Source organism: Malus sylvestris, chromosome 11 (assembly GCF_916048215.2).
Source record: "Malus sylvestris chromosome 11, drMalSylv7.2, whole genome shotgun sequence".
In the NCBI taxonomy this organism is placed as follows: Eukaryota; Viridiplantae; Streptophyta; class Magnoliopsida; order Rosales; family Rosaceae; genus Malus; species Malus sylvestris.
The window spans coordinates 29412800-29429222 of NC_062270.1; the positions used below are offsets into that span (position 1 = coordinate 29412800).

Here is a 16423-nt window from a genome sequence, read left to right on the forward strand (position 1 = left end):
ATCAAGTAGGAATTCTTTCATCACATTTTGGTTATAAAATTGCCAACCTAATGTTTTCTAAAGCCACTACCAAAGTTGCTAGAAATGTTCTAGATATTCTTAAACTCTTTTGCTGAAGATTCTGGGAAAAAATAAACTTCTTTAAATTTCCAATTAAATTAGTAATGCTTGTAGAAATTCTATCGCAAATCTGTTACAAATACAACACAAAACTACAATAAGAAAGTACATATATAGGGATGTACAATGTATAATTTTTTGAAAAGACCTGCAAATTCGGAGTTAATTTTGAGAGGTCAAAAGAAACTAACTAGTGGAAAACCAATTCTCTTTCAAGAGCTAGTAAGCTAACCTTAATCAAATCTAATTTAACTGTATTCCTAATACGTGAAGGCAATGTCGTTAAATATGACATTGATAATCAGTTACAATATCATCTTTCATGTTGTTCCAGTCGCTATGTGCATTGTTGCTGATCAATTTCAACTCCCTTGTACTTGTACTGTACATTCACTTTAATATGTAAACAGCTTCAACAAGAATCTAATTCTGATTCCTCCTCGTTTCAGTTCCTCATCAATTCAATTCCTCTATTTGAATTATGATTACGTAAATGAGTCATTAATGTTTCAATCATCTGATTTTTAATCAGACACGGCCTAAAACCCCTCACAAAATACATTGTATAAGCTCCTCCATATTCAACTCAAAAGAGTGGGCCAATTTATCTTGCGCTTGAGACTTAGCATTGAGTCATTGGGCCGAAAGAATCATGGAAGTTGAGGTGGGCTTGTGCCATACGGACCCAAAGCTAATCATCAGACTCTGTAGTCTTCACCACACAGGAGCACAGCTCATTTTCCTTCGTTATTCTCTCTTGCACGAAAAGAATAAAACGACTTCTGCGGACGTGATGATCAGGCATCAAGAACACGTGTACGTATGAGATTGAAAGTTGTCGGCTTTGGAAATCCAAACGAAATATAAATATCTTGTCCAGTGGGAAGTGTTTGGGGGAAAAGCTCACTCCTTTCCTTTCTCATCGTCTTCCTGCCTACATACTGTGAGTCATTTTCTTCCTGTAATTTCCTTTGTAATTATCGCTTTCAATTTATAATTTTTTTAGGAATTCAATTCGAAACCCTAGTTTCGTATCAAAGCAGTGATCAACAGGTAACATAGATTTTTGTTTTTCGGGAATTTATTTTTAATTTTTTTAGAGATATGTTTTCTGTCTGTTTGCGTTATAATTTGTTCTGATAAACTTTGATTTCGTGCATAATTGATCAGTAATCGTTGTGTATTTGTTTTATTTGATATGGTTGTGGTTGATTACGAAAATTGGGTTTATTTAACTGAGCTGACCTGACTTTTTTGTAATTTGAACTCTGATTTTGTTCTTTTTATCTGAATTTTATTCATTTTCAAGGAAAATAAACGGTGGTTGAAGAAAATATTAAGTAAAAGAGTGCAGTGTTAGACAGCGATGACCTGGTTTCTGTCTGCGACGCTTTTTTGTTGAATTTTTTGATTGATGTGTTTGTGAGCAAACTCGACTGTGACTCCGGTGGAGTACTGTTGTGATTGCGTTTCACTAGTTTAAGGGCTTAGAGGTTTTTTTTTTATTTTCGTCAACAAGGGTTTAGAATGGATATGTTTTGGTGATTGATGGTTTTTTTTTTTTTTTTTCTGCATGCAGTTAAACATGGAAACCAAACTCAAATCTGTTACAGCGACGCTCTTTCTGTGCTTCTTCTTGTGTCCGTTGGTTTTCTGCGAGTCCAAAGATGGGTTGCTCCGGATTGGTCTCAAAAAGAGGAAACTTGATCAAAATAACAGGGTTGCTTCCCAGATTGATTCCAATGAAGGAGAGGCTCTGAGAGCTGCTCTCCAAAAGTATCGTCTGGGTGGGAATTTGGCTGATTCTGAGGACATTGATATTGTATCTCTCAAGAATTACATGGATGCTCAATACTTTGGTGAGATTGGTATTGGCACTCCCCCTCAGAAGTTCACTGTGATATTTGATACTGGTAGTTCAAATTTGTGGGTGCCTTCATCTAAGTGTTATTTCTCGGTGAGTTTCTTTGTCTTAGTTTTGTTATCCTTTATATGTTATTAATAATTTAATTTCCTCTCTTCGTGATGTTAGATTGGAGACAATGTAACTATTTTGAATATGAGTGCAGATTGCGTGCTATTTACATCCGAAATACAAGTCAAGCAGTTCGAGCACCTACAACAAAAATGGTTTGTTTCTGTCAGCATGATTGTTTATTCTATTTTATTGTTGTTAGTCCAAGGGTTTATGCATGTACTCGTTGGTGGAATTTTCCTTTTCATGACAAGAGACGATATTCTGGTTTCTTCCATTATGCAGGTAAGCCTGCAGCCATCCAGTACGGAACTGGAGCTATTTCTGGGTTCTTTAGTGAAGATCATGTAACAGTTGGTGATCTTGTGGTTAAAGATCAGGTTAGTTTAGCATTTTAGTCATACATATTGAACTTCATGTTGGTGGTTTGCCCTTACTAACACACGCGGTTTGTTTCAGGAATTTATTGAGGCAACAAAGGAACCCGGCATCACATTCCTGGTAGCCAAATTTGATGGCATACTTGGACTTGGATTTCAAGAGATTTCAGTTGGAAATGCTGTACCTGTGTGGTACGTTGTGTCTCCTGTGTTGTTATTATGAGTTTCTGCTTTGTTTAGTCCTGAAGGTTGTGTGTCATTGACTCCCAAGGTAAGTTGACGGCACAGGTTTCATTTTCCGAGAATTCTAACTATAGGAGTTCTGCAGGTATAACATGGTCAATCAGGGTCTCCTGAAGGAACCAGTTTTCTCATTCTGGTTTAACCGTAATGCTGACGAAGAAGAAGGAGGTGAAATTGTTTTTGGTGGAGTGGACCCCAATCACTACAAGGGAAAGCACACATATGTTCCTGTTACACAGAAAGGCTATTGGCAGGTTGGTGTTCTGAACGTTCATTGTGTGATAAAAATCGAGTTTGTGAAATAATTCTAATATTGCCCACTCTATTGCTCTTGTTGGCAGTTTGACATGGGTGATGTTATGATTGATGGTCAAACTACTGGTAAGATAAAGATATTTTATATTTGCTTTCTTCTTTCTTATACATGATATTTGTTTAGTACGATTTTATTGACTTCTAGCTAAACATACCTATTTCAGGATTTTGTGCTGATGGCTGTTCGGCAATTGCTGATTCTGGAACTTCTTTGTTGGTTGGCCCAACGGTGCGTATTTGTGTGTTATTATGTGTTTTTTTTGTTCTGGAGTCGAACAGTCTCCGTTTTACTTAAGAAGATGGTTCAGAATTTGTTAAGGGTGGCCTTAATGCATCTCCTCTAAGAGGAATTCTATTCATTTTCGTGGTGTTATTGTGTTGCACATCATATATGGGGATGCAGTCCTTTTCTTTCTGGTTTTTTTTTTTTTTTTAAATGTTGTTTTCAATTGTGGGTTTCTCATCAATCCATGAAAATTTTATTTTCTAATTTTTCTATTTTATAGTGGAAACATATGGTGCCCTTGGATTTTGAGCTGGTACTTCAGCTGTTATTGCTTTCCTATTGATTGATTATTCTTTAGACGAGGAAAATCAATTATTTTTTACAACATATTTTGTTGTAACTTTGAGTCTGTTCCTGGTTTGAGGGTTAACGTATTTGCGTGTGGATGTGCATGTTTACGTGTTTATTGTTTGTTTTTTATTTGTTGTGCGTTGTTTCTCATTTACAGACTATTATCACTGAACTTAATCATGCCATTGGAGCCTCTGGGATTGTAAGTCAAGAGTGCAAGACTGTAGTTGCACAATATGGGGAAACCATAATTGAGAGAATTTTAGCAAAGGTACAATTTCTATGCTCCCATTGTTATGTAAAATCAATCAAAAGCTTGGTTTGGGGAACTCGAGGAGATTTATATACGTACTTGTTGATTTCTAATTAACTGTATTTATTACCTTTATTTTGGCAGGATCAACCAGCGAAAATCTGCTCTCAGATTGGTTTGTGCTCATTCGATGGGACTCGTGGTGTTAGGTTAGACTCACTTTGGTTTGAGGGATATGATAGAAATATGTTTGCTTTGAACTATCTTAACAATAACAAGGCTACTTATGATACTTGTATTTGTTTCTTCAATCAGTTTGGCATCTATATAATTTATTGTATTTCCAGTGCACTCTGTTTATTTATTTTTGCCAATTTGACTGGTCAGTATTGGAATCAAGAGTGTTGTGGAGGAGAACGCTCACAAGGTTTCTGGTGGCTTATCTGATGCGACATGTTCTGCTTGTGAGATGACGGTTGTATGGATGCAAAACCAGCTCAAGCAGAATCAGACACAGGAACGAATTCTTGACTATGTGAATCAGGTGAAGTTACCCTTTCTCAGATATGTTTCTCTAGGTTGCTATTTTGTGGTTTGCTCATAATCTGGTTTGTAAATGCAGCTCTGTGAACGGTTGCCTAGCCCAATGGGAGAATCTGCAGTTGATTGTGGTGGTTTGTCTTCCATGCCCAATGTTTCCTTTACAATTGGTGGAAGAACATTTGATCTCACCCCTGAGCAGGTGCCATATAATGTTTAGATATGCTTTCATTGTTCTGACACTTAAAAGTTATGTTTGACTGCGTATCTTGTGTTATCTCTTCCAGCTACTGACCTGTCTGTACATGCAAAAGTATTAACGGTGGCTTACTTGATTGCGTTACTAATATATTTCTTTCGTTTTATTTTATTTTTATGGAAATCAGTATGTGCTCAAGGTAGGCGAGGGAGATGTAGCACAATGCATTAGTGGATTTACTGCTTTGGATGTCCCACCTCCCCGCGGACCTCTCTGGTACAATCTGCCATCTATTATAGACTTCTATTTAGTAATTTTGTTTGGGTCAATAAATATTTCATATGTTGGTATAATTTGATGGACATCTCAATTCTAATCTTAACATTGAAATATCTTTGTGACCGCAAACAAATTACCCCTTGGTTTTACGATCCTCTTGCTTTTGTCAAGATAATTGTGGTGATATACTTTTGTTTCCCCAATGGAATTTGTGAAGTTCGTTGGTTGCATGATCCTTTCTTTCTTGTTGGCAAGAGAGCGACTCGAAAGGAAATTACTAATGTTTTGTTTTTTGTGACAGGATCTTGGGAGATGTATTCATGGGTCGCTATCATACAGTGTTTGACTATGGCAATGAGAGAATCGGTTTTGCGGAAGCTGCATAGATAAATATTAGCTTCGCATGTGCAGCTTGTGCTCGTCGCTTATTCTCGCTTTTACATACTGGAGTTTCAGAGTATCCTATCTAGTACTGGGTCTGGGAGTAACCAGTGAATCATAATTGCATGTAAATATACCAGTGTGTGGCCTTTATTCCGATGTATTTTCAACGTTGCTCTGAGACTGAGAAAGTGGATACTTTCCGACACTCTTTTCATATGCGATACATTTGATCGATCGTTTATATACATGTACTTACGTTTGTGCCACTGTACTATATGAGCTTGGTTGCCCCCTTGAAACGTCTTGTTGTTAGTCTAATGGGGAACTTGATTTCCTGCCCTGTAACTTGCTGAATGCTCAAGATTTATATAGACGAACATAGAACAGAAATATCCAAACTCCATCGGATTAATCCGGTGTTAGCGCTGGCATAGTTAAGTTCCTCGGGAAGCAGAGGTCTTATGTTCGACTCTCGTGGATGCATGCATGATACACTTCTGTTAGGCTGTTTCTCATTGCCTTGCCCTGGCTGTTCAATTTTGGCGTTCTACGTGTGCCCTTGAGGATTAGTTGAGTTGATATCCCGGGATTCTCCGAGTTTCAAATTTTAGATTCTAAAACCCTATGGAGCGATTTAACGACTAAAAATTTCAGAATATATAGTTACCCTGAAAACTGATTTATTATTCCTGTGCAATCGTCTGCTTAGTAGATCTAGTTTCGTATGTTATCGTTTTGGTTCTTTCGGTTTGCCGCTGTACTAAAGATTTTCCTACAGAAGAAAAGAAACAATAAAAAGGGGCAATGCATACAGCATAAACAAATTTTAGTTGGCAAGGGATGCATCTTCTAACCAAGTTATGAAAGCATCAAGCTCATGGATTGGGATTGATGGGGGCAGAGATTAGAAACCAATTAAAATTAAGACGATTGAGAGGATCCTATTTTTTTTGCAAGAGATGAGATCGCTTGTGGATTCGCTCTGTAACGTTGTTTAATTAAAGAGTTAATAGCATTTCAAGATGCAGTTAGGATCATTTTATCCCTATATAGCCCCGAGATTGAGTCATGCAGGAGCGTGGTGAATGATAACGACAAGACTAAACATGATGAGTAGAGACGAGCAAACGAGGAATCGTGAAATTGTATTTGATGTAAGATAGACAAAAAGGGAAAATTTCTCCCTTATCTTTAGATCTAACATAAAGTAGCAAGAGAGTAGCCCCTCAAGAAATTCACATTTCCTGCTTAAAAAAATATTGGGAATAGTTCATTAAAACCCATGCGTTGTGAATGTGATTAAAATTCGAATGGAGATTGAAGGAGAGTAGATTTTCACATGGGATGTCTGAATTTCCAGCAGTATGTAGTGAAGGCAGTACAGTAAGGCCAAAGCCTCATAGCATTCATTTCATTTGTAGTTGTAAATGTGACCTCATCACATGGTAACCTTTGTTCGTAAAGCTACCTAGCTACTTAGCTAAGAAACGTTTTATTCCCAAAGTAGTGAATATTTGGTTGCTTCTTGACCAGGCAAAAATGTGACCAAGATGCACTCTCCTATTTTATAGTTTATCAGTATTATATCAAAACAACTTTAATTTGGATTCACTTAAAAGAATGAGGGCTCCTCTACACATCGTAGTTTAAGTAGTTCGGATCCATTGGTTATATATTTTTTGAATTTTTCAACGCACATCTAATCGTTAAATTCAGCATCGTATGTCATTGTTGTAGTCTAAAATTTCCGAAGAATGAGACGTGATTGATATGTTGATGTTAAATTTAGAGCTAGAGCTTATGGGGAATTTTTTGTTATGTATTCTTCTCTTTATGAAGGCATATATTAGCATGTGAATTTTCGAAGAATGAGGTTGTACTCGTTAAATCCCTTAATTCTTTAGCGCACATCCAACCGTTAAATTCAGCAATTTATGTCACCGATGTACTCTAGAATGTGAATGCAGCTTAAAGCATGCTCATTAACTTTGCCTAAACTCGAGCTGTACTGAAAATTCAAATAAGCAAAAAAGCCAGTGCTATCCAATATGGGTTGGGCGGTTGGTCCCTTTCTTCACAAGCTGACCGGTTTGAAGAAAAAAACAGGGGGAAAAGAAGACGGGTAAATTTGGGAAGACATAGTTTGGTAATGTGGGTCTCTCTCTCTCTCTGGTATCTCTGTGTGCTTATATAGCTGTAAAGGAGATAAGTTTTCAGTGCCTTGCCCCCTCAGACTTCTCTACGCACCGACAGATTGGATCAATTTTTTTTTTTTTTTTTATTTCCTTCCTTCACGTTGTGATACCACTTATGCCACTTTCTTGCACCAAGAATAATTACCAGGGAGGATTCAAATTGATAATGTTGGAATCATCTAACATTGAAATTTGAAAACAAACAGTAGTCCAACGGTTAAACAATTTCTGATATTTTTGATATTTTTCGTAAATGATCTTTAAGGAGTGATTTGAAAAGTAGACAATTTCAATAATTAAGTAACGTTGTAGAATGAGAATGAGAGTTGAGAAGGTAAAACGAGAAGGTTGCTAACACCACATGTATTAGAATACTGGATTTCAAATGTATGAGCAAGTGCTGACGACTTAAGCTACGAGTTTTTTGGATTAAAAATTTATAATTCGGTTGGATTAGAAGCTTTCCAGTTTAGTTGACCTTACCTCAAATTCTTTATGTACATTAATATAGGTTGAATATTCATATTAATGCCCCTAGTACAATGAATCTTCAATTTCACATTGTCAAGTATTGTGCTGGTTTCGCTCTCAAGTTTCCACAAGCCCCAAAAAGAAATTTAATAGCCTCTTTATAAATGGGGGTAAGGCTAGCCGACATTCACCTCTCCCAGACCCTGCGTAAAGCAGAAGCCTTGTGCACTGGGTACGACCTTATCGCAGTTTAACAGTTGGGACTCATTAAATCTTAAGATCAATTGTGTACGTAAACATATATGAATTTTACGATAGATTCGATATCAGTTGAAAATTCTTTACGTGTATGGACAACGACAAAACCGGTAGACTCGATCAACCTAATCACAAACCTAAACAACGTTATCTCATTAATCCATTTTACATAGATTCCGGAGGAGTGTGAACTCATTCAACCCATGTAGCAAGTCATAGTGCAAAAGTAAGCTCCATTCACACTGAAAGAAAAATATTCAAAAACCGCGTTGAAAGAAAAAGACGATGCATCTAGAGGTTTGTTAAGTACTTTTTGGCGCCGCCGAAAAAAAAAGACTTCCGACTTCTCCAAAACGCAAAAGCACTTAAGCAGCATATTCCCCTCTTTCCCCCATAATCTCCTCTTAAGCCCGCAATCTTGGCATGTGGCTTCATGTGTCGCCATGTGGGTGGCGTTATTACAAGCCTAAGTATCTGCGCTCCAAGACGGCCAGAGCTGTCAAACGCCCCTCTCCTTTTGCCACGTGGCTCGATTACAAGAAGCTTTAACAGTTAATTATCTGGTTAATTAACATCTTATTTTATATACTTTTGGGGTTTACTTTTTGGACCCCCCAACCCCAATGTCACGTATAAATAATGAGCATTTAGCCATTCAGGCAAACATTTCAAAAATCGCCACCAAACATAAAACTCAAAACTCTCACATTTTCTCTTCTGCCATGGAGCACTGGACCCGAGGACCGACCGTCGGCCGCGGCTCCACTGCCACAGTCTCCCTCGCCACCAGCACCATCTCCGGCGAACGATTTGCGGTGAAGTCTACCGAGCTCTCCAGCTCGTCTTTTTTGCAGAAGGAGCAATGTTTCTTGTCCAAGCTAAGTTGCCCCCATATAGTTAAGTACTTGGGCTGCAATGTTAGCATTGAAAACAACGAGCATATGTACAATCTCTGCATGGAGTACGTATCCGGCGGCACGCTTTTCGATGCGATTCGGAGGCGGGGAGGGCCGCTAGAGGAGGCCATGATCCAACTGTACACACATCAAATTGTGCAAGGATTGGAGTATTTGCATGAGAATAAGTTGGTACATTGTGACATCAAGAGCCAAAACATTTTGGTGACCGAAGAGAGCGCCAAAATTGCCGATTTGGGTTGTGCTAAATTGGTACAAGGAGTTGCAGAGGACGAATACTCTGTCGAGGCAAGTGCTACTATTTCGGGTACGCCGGTGTTTATGGCGCCAGAGGTTGCTCGCGGCGAGGAGCAGGGGTTTGGGGCTGACATATGGGCTCTAGGGTGCACAATTATAGAAATGGCAACCGGTGGCGGGCCTTGGCCGGAGATAAATGATCCGGTTTCAGCTATCTACCGGATTGGATTCTCCGGTGAGGTACCGGAGATTCCAAGCCGACTTTCGAGCAAGGGTAAGGATTTCTTGAGCAAGTGTTTGATGAAAGATCCAAGAGAGAGGTGGACAGCTAAGCAGCTTCTTGAGCATCCATTTCTGGAAGAGCATTTGGGGTCCAAGTTCAATACAGAGCAAGTAATGGGGTCTCCAATTAGTGTGTTGGATCAAGGCCTTTGGGATTCATTTGAAGGATCTGAAAGTCCAACGGGATTGCAATCTGTTGAGGTTGAAGGTGTTTGTTTGAATTCTCCAACAGAAAGGATCAAGAAACTGATTGGATTTTCGACATCTTCATATGCACCCAATTGGGAATTTGACGAAAGTTGGTCCACTGTTAGAAGCAATGGCGACGAAGAACTCGAAAACTTGGATGTTGCAAACAACAATGTCGTCTCAGACGATGAAGTTTTTGCTGCAACTTCTTCAACTGTGGCTTCAATTGTTCTTGAAGAGACTGAGAGTTTAAACTCTGATGAGGATTTAGATTTTGAATTTATGATTAGTAATAGTGTGATAGAAGATTATTTTGTATCAAACCATCTTCAAATTGAATCAGATAATCAGAATTATGATTTTATTCACTCCCATTGTTATCATTCGTGTCTTAGTTTTGCCTGCCAAAGTAACATTAGTGGAGTTTCTTTTCTATTTTGTTTTAGTTTTAGTAGTTCCAACTTCCAAGGGCGACAAGCCTATAGCATTGACAAATCACCGACTAGCTACCCGTTTAGCGATCCTGCTGCTCCCAATACTAGAAGAGGTCTCAAACTTGAATTGTCAAAGTTTCATAGTTGATTCAACGACTCGCTACTAATCAAACATTAATATTGTTCATAACTTAATTATCGTTGCAGTCTAATATGCCAATGGTGTTATACAAAAGGCATCGATGCAATTTTTCATTTTAAGGAGGATTTGATTTTATCAGGTTTCGGATGTGGAGCTTTACATGTTTCGACAGGAATGCTCCCTCTACTTAAGGACCTTAGTTAGGGTACCAAACTGTGACTTTTGATTAGTTGTCACTCTGATTATTTATATATTCCTAAGCTTAATTAAGCATACACATAACCTGGATCTGCATGTATTTATTCACCCCTTTTGGCCTCTTATGCCGTCTCTATACACAAATCAAGAGGAGCTGTCTCTCGTGTTATCCAGAAGGAGAAACAAGGCCAGCTTGTTCTTTTAATTTTTTGATTTCTTTTTAATTTTTAAACATATCCCAATCATTGATCTTAGGAAGATTGCATTATTCTATTGTACACAAAGTTTTGCAAGCTAGGCCAGCCTTTTTGTTTGCATATATTTTCTTTGAATATTCTCCTCATGACAACAATATATCATGTGGGCATTAGGCTTTTCACTGACATGCATGTGAAGGGTTAAATCCATTTACAGTCTGTGAAGAGCTAGCCATAGCCAGTGAATTGATCTCTGCTCTGATGTTCGATTTCTTCCCTTCTGCAACTACAACAGTGGCCAGCTTCGGGCAGGTGGTTAAAAGGAGGACTTTCACGGCACGAGTACACTAGTATTATAAACCTCGCTCTCACATACTACCGGAGATTATTCAAGTCTTCATATATATTTTGGCTTGACATAGAAGTCAATTTAATTTATTGAGAGGTTGATGAAGCTTCCTGCGTGAACGAAGAAGAGAGACTTTTGTTAGACAATTGAGAGGAGTCAACAAGTTTGTTCCCACTACCTATTCTCTATCATGGCTATGTAGGTGAATAATATTCAAATTCAAAGTTTAATTCTTTCCCCATTCTAATATCATGGGTGGGGAGGTGGGGGGTGCTCAATTCGCAAATAAATAGTACACATCCACACAATCTCTCTCTATAATATATGTATGTTATATGTATCAACTACCAGCTTTTTCTCTGACTCATAATTTCATTTTGCTCTTAACCACCGACACATGTATAATTTGTATGGATAATTCTTGTATTACTTAACAAAATCAATTTCTAATTGATGCATCAACTGTCATATAATGTAATTCACCAAGAGAATCTAAATTATAACCTACTATGCATGGACACGGCGGTATCCTTTCGTACTCCCGTGTCGTGTCGTATTCCATAGAACAATTCTTCTTGTGAACTTAACACACCATTCAATAGTCTTATTAAATTGGCATTACCTAACCTCCTTTGGCAATTGACATCTAGTGGAAGAAGTAAAGCGAATGTGTTCTATGGCACAGCAAGGGGATGGAAGAATTAAAAGGGTGTTTGTTTTAATAAAAGGAAAAATGCATGCAACTAGGCGTAGAGTATAAACGAAAAGAGACTTTAAACAAAGTCAACTAATTTTAAGACGTCAACTTATTAATAGATCCATCCAATCCATGATGAAAATCGACTTCTGGAAGAGTCAAACACGTTGGCTCTTCACTATTTCCCTTCATTTTCTCTTTGTGGTATTGAAAGGTCAACTCAGGACTCGCAAGACCTAAAGGCTTTTAACAAACAAGCAAAATTTATGCGATCATCCTTGCGTAATTGTGACGTGTCAAATATGTCTCTACTCAACGGCAATGCTAGCTTACCATATGTTTGGTGAATTGGGAAAGATTTTTCAGATCAGCACCATCTATTCGAACACCCTATCGAAATATAAGATGCATTGTTATTTCACCTAATATTGGTATTCTCTCGTACTCATCTGTAAATGGAAAACATGTATATGTGGTTCATTTGATGATTAGGATTGAATAGCTTGATGGTACGCTCGCTTTCTGGAAGATGGAGTTATCATATCTCATCAAATTGCAGACACCAAATTAGCCTGTTCAAAGGTTTTGCATCTTCATTCTTCACACCTACCGGAGTTAAACTAGCCTATGAGAGCTCATGAGCTAATTTTACTCCCTAACTTAATTATTTTTTTTGTTAGGGTTTGAATAGGAAAATAAAAGTCACATTGAAACTTGACTTCTCATAACTTAAATTTTTGTTATCGGTTTCGTTGACCATTTGATCACTGCGGGTTTTGAATTAGTTCGCCTGGTTTGTTTTTTTTTTTTTTTTTTCATTTACTTTCCTTTATATTTCTTAATAAAATGGTGAAGGAGGGACGGAGGGGTTTTTTTGGGTGTAATGGTTCTCACCTCAATAGGGAGAGTAGGTACCTTGCACGCGACCATTGCCGAAGGGCTAATCTCGCCTAATTTTTCTTTATTGAACTTGTAAAAAAATTATGTGTTTGTGCATTGGACTTTAGCAATTAGGGTCTGATTTTTATGTAGACTCAAAGTTCGAATCTCTCTCTAAGCAATTTATACCTTTAAAGTTGATCAGTATTATTTGTATATAAAAATCGACCAACTCCCATTTATTAAATTTCAAGCCCAACTTACGCATGCTCCCAGTTTATCACATTGCGTGTTATCAATAAAAGAAATTGCACTTTGTAAGTATGTATTATATTTACATGAGACCCTAGTAGTTCATCTATTCTATGAAGCAATCTAAAATTTAGCAAGCTATGTATGCATTAATATGTCAGTGATGATCAATCCATGTTGATTTGAATTACTGTTTGGGGATTAATGAGAAACTTTGGTATTTACCAATTCTACTATTAATGTGAACTAATCAGTGAATTCATTATTGGAAGCTTCTGCTAGCTCATTTGGTTATTCTTCTTCATAAGTCAGCTTTCGGCTGCCTTATCTATCATCTGTGTTGCCTTCTTCACTTCTGCAGGAGCAGTACTTTCCCTGTGCTCTTGATCCTTTTTCAGATTCTTCACTTCTTCAACGCGTTTTCGGAGCAGATGGAGCTCTTTGATATAGTAGTGTAGTCTATCTATAACCATTGCCAGGAATAAGGAAAACCCTGTGCAATGACAAACATTCCAAGTATAATTAGAGAAAAAAGGCATAATTACAACTAGTTAAATAAAAACATATAAATTATGAACAAAAGCTAGCCTCTAACTATAAACCGGTGTTTGGCATCGGCCGAGTTGTATTCGTTACCTTGCTGCAAAACCACTGAACTTATAATTAAGGCAAACTATGTATTTTTTAACTGGGACAGAAGGCAACATGGTACTTGTTGTGATTACGTGAAGAATATATTGTCCCACGTCGGAAATTTAAAAAACCTCTCAAAGGTTTATAAGGAGTTGGATGACTCCACCTCTTGGATTTAGGGTGCATGGAGCCTCAACTTTCTTCACTTCCAACTAAGCTTTTTCTGCTTCGAAGAGTTATGTTTTACAAGACTTAACATGACATGAGATTGGTTACAGAATTGCCAACAGAAAAGGATTTTCATTCATCGCCCAAAAATTAGATACATGCAATCATCAAGATTGAAAACTCCAACAACTTTACCCTAACAAGGTTACTGATATAGTTTTTCCCCAAGTAAATTTTAACGAAAAGGGTTACTATGGACATAGCTTACCAATGAGAGATGCTTCTAGGAGACGATGTGCCATAAGAACCTCATCTGTTGGATTGACAAAGCCTGTCTCTGTTAAACGATTCTGAACACTGAATACACTATATATGGTGGAGCTAAAGAAGACGAGAATGGTTCCTCCCACGCTCTTCGCCACCAAGGGCCCTCGCCCTTGCTTCGATCGATCTAACCCCACGATCACCAACTTCCTCACAGGGGTTTGGAACAAAAGGCTCAGAATCAATGCCATTTCAGCCAGCACGAGTGTAAACAAAACTTGATTCATATTGCTTCTGGTAATTAGCAACAAAGTTGTTTTTTTCAATGATTTTGCTAGCTAATTACATGAAGGTGAAGGATGTTGAAAATATAAGGTTTAAAAACCAATGGTGTAATAAATGTATAGGGTTTGTTTTGTAGGTGTCCTGTGCGATATGTTTCTTCTGAGTTACCAGGAGATTCAACAGCTTGCTTCTGCGAACTTAAAAATCAAAGAATTGTACTTTCCACGATTACATGAGGCAGGGATAGAATAATTTCATCATGTACCCAAGGACACACTTGGTATATGTGTCTCTTAGGGATCGGACATCTTCTTGTTTCAGGAAATGAGATATTTTTTTCAAATGGTTTTTTAAGTCATTGAGAATAAAGGGGGCTTCAGGTTAAAGTGATTAACCTCCTTTCTTTAACAAATAATTTTGTAATAACATCAAATATTCTTATAAATGGTGGATTGTCCTGGTAAATAAAGTTTTTTTTTTTTTTAAATTAATGTGTTTCCGTTTTTTCATTTCCCCCTTTCCTAAGGCCATCTCCAACTGAAGGGTCCAGAGGGCCGAAAATAACTCAAAAACAAGCTCCAACAGAGGGCTAAGCCAGAGGGCTTGTGGGCCCCACGAAATCTGAAAGAGCCAAAGGGCCAGCCCTAGGCTAGGCTAGAAATTTGAGCATTCCTGTCGGATATAACCAACTGACAACAATATGAATATTCCTGTCGGATGCTAGGCCAAATTTTCAAATGCAACGACTAGCTGACGTCAGCTAGCCGTGATTTTTGAATTTTTTTTTATAGTTTTATTTTATTTTTTTACAAAATCTTTTTCCTTTAAATTCTATTTTTTTTTCTATAACTTCCTACAACTTCTATTTTACAAAATTTGTTTCATATTTTTTTTTTAAATTTTACTTTTTTTCCTATAACTTCTATTTTACAAAATTTGTTTCATATTTTTTTTTTTTCTATTTTTTTCCTATAACTTCCTAAGCCATTATACAACATTAAATTAAATTGAGTAACATGAAACAACATTAAACAATATGAAACAACATTAAATAACATTAACCAACATAAAAATTATTCAACATAAAAAAAACATTTAACAATATGAAACTTAAACAACATTTTTAAAAACATTTAACAACATAAAACCGCCTACTCCATGCTTCTTTTGGCCCAAACATGTGCAACAAGATCCTGTTGTAGGTACTTGTTTGTGGCATGGGAACATATCATTCTATAGCGCCTCATGTATTCATTTATAGAGATACTATCAGTTCTTGGATTGAAAGGCAAATTAGACCCACCATATATTTTTGCACGAGCCCTTCTTGACCTATTTGGATCGTCTTGGTCGTCATCGGACTCTCCATCAATATACCTATCATGCTTATCCTCCACTATCATATTGTGTAATATGATGCAAGACATCATGATGGAGTCCAAATTTTCTCGACTCCACCTTCTTGCCGGTTCGCTGATGATCTTCCACTGTGCTTGTAGAATACCGAAAGATCTCTCAACATCTTTCCGGTATGCCTTTTGGTGTAAGGTAAACAACTTTTCCGCATCAATCCTACGGTTTGGAATTTCTTGGACAAGTGTCGCCCACTTTGGGTAGATGTTATCTGCCAAGTAATACCTCATATTGTATTGACGACCGTTGATGTAGTAGTCAAGTTAAGGTGTTTTACCTTCCGTCAGGCGATTGAAGAGGTGTGAACGCCCAAGAACTGTAATTTCATTTTGGGATAACTCCAAGGAAAGCATGCCAGATCTATGTGTCATATGAGACAACTGCCTCTAACACAACAGTTAGCTTTCTCGACCTTCCACAGAAGCCTCATTGCCATCTAGTGGGACAATTCTTCAAATCCCAATGCATGCAGTCTAATGACACTATTATGCCCGAAAACCCACGGTCTTCAGCTTTGCGAATAAGCCAATTCATATCTTCTTGATTTGGCTCGTGAAGGTACTCGTCTTTGTAAACATGAACAATTGTTCAAGAGTATCAACGCATGAAGACTCAGACATACCATGGGTTTCATCCATCGAATCAGCTGAGGAGCCATAAGCCATCATTCAGAGTGCAATAGTAACCTTCTGATGAGG

At 37.6% G+C, this 16423-nt stretch overlaps 3 protein-coding genes across 4 annotated transcripts; 2 read left to right on the plus strand and 1 right to left on the minus strand.

Moving 5' to 3' along the window:
• Positions 1-908: 908 nt before the first annotated feature.
• Positions 909-5564, plus strand: LOC126589305 (aspartic proteinase A1-like). 2 transcript variants are annotated; one of them, XM_050254577.1, is made up of 14 exons: positions 909-1063; positions 1700-2077; positions 2190-2250; positions 2381-2475; positions 2555-2667; positions 2804-2972; positions 3060-3099; positions 3198-3262; positions 3768-3881; positions 4008-4072; positions 4251-4407; positions 4486-4605; positions 4790-4878; positions 5183-5564. In XM_050254577.1, exons 2-14 carry the CDS (start codon positions 1706-1708, stop codon positions 5265-5267), a joined length of 1545 nt encoding a protein of 514 aa, XP_050110534.1. In that variant the 5' UTR covers positions 909-1063; positions 1700-1705; the 3' UTR covers positions 5268-5564. The 2 variants fall into 2 exon arrangements, with proteins under 2 accessions (XP_050110534.1, XP_050110533.1); XM_050254576.1 differs by lacking the exon at positions 909-1063 and having other exon boundaries at positions 1694-2077.
• Positions 5565-8655: 3091 nt separating this feature from the next.
• On the plus strand, positions 8656-10396 carry LOC126589304 (mitogen-activated protein kinase kinase kinase 18-like). The gene has a single exon (XM_050254575.1). The coding sequence runs from the start codon at positions 8813-8815 to the stop codon at positions 10394-10396; it is 1584 nt and encodes a 527-aa protein (XP_050110532.1). The 5' UTR covers positions 8656-8812.
• Positions 10397-13002: 2606 nt separating this feature from the next.
• On the minus strand, positions 13003-14470 carry LOC126590738 (uncharacterized). Its single transcript, XM_050256234.1, has 2 exons — positions 14032-14470; positions 13003-13455 (listed from the first exon to the last, which is right to left on the minus strand). Exons 1-2 carry the CDS (start codon positions 14312-14314, stop codon positions 13271-13273), a joined length of 468 nt encoding a protein of 155 aa, XP_050112191.1. The 5' UTR covers positions 14315-14470; the 3' UTR covers positions 13003-13270.
• Between the last annotated feature and the right edge of the window lie 1953 nt (positions 14471-16423).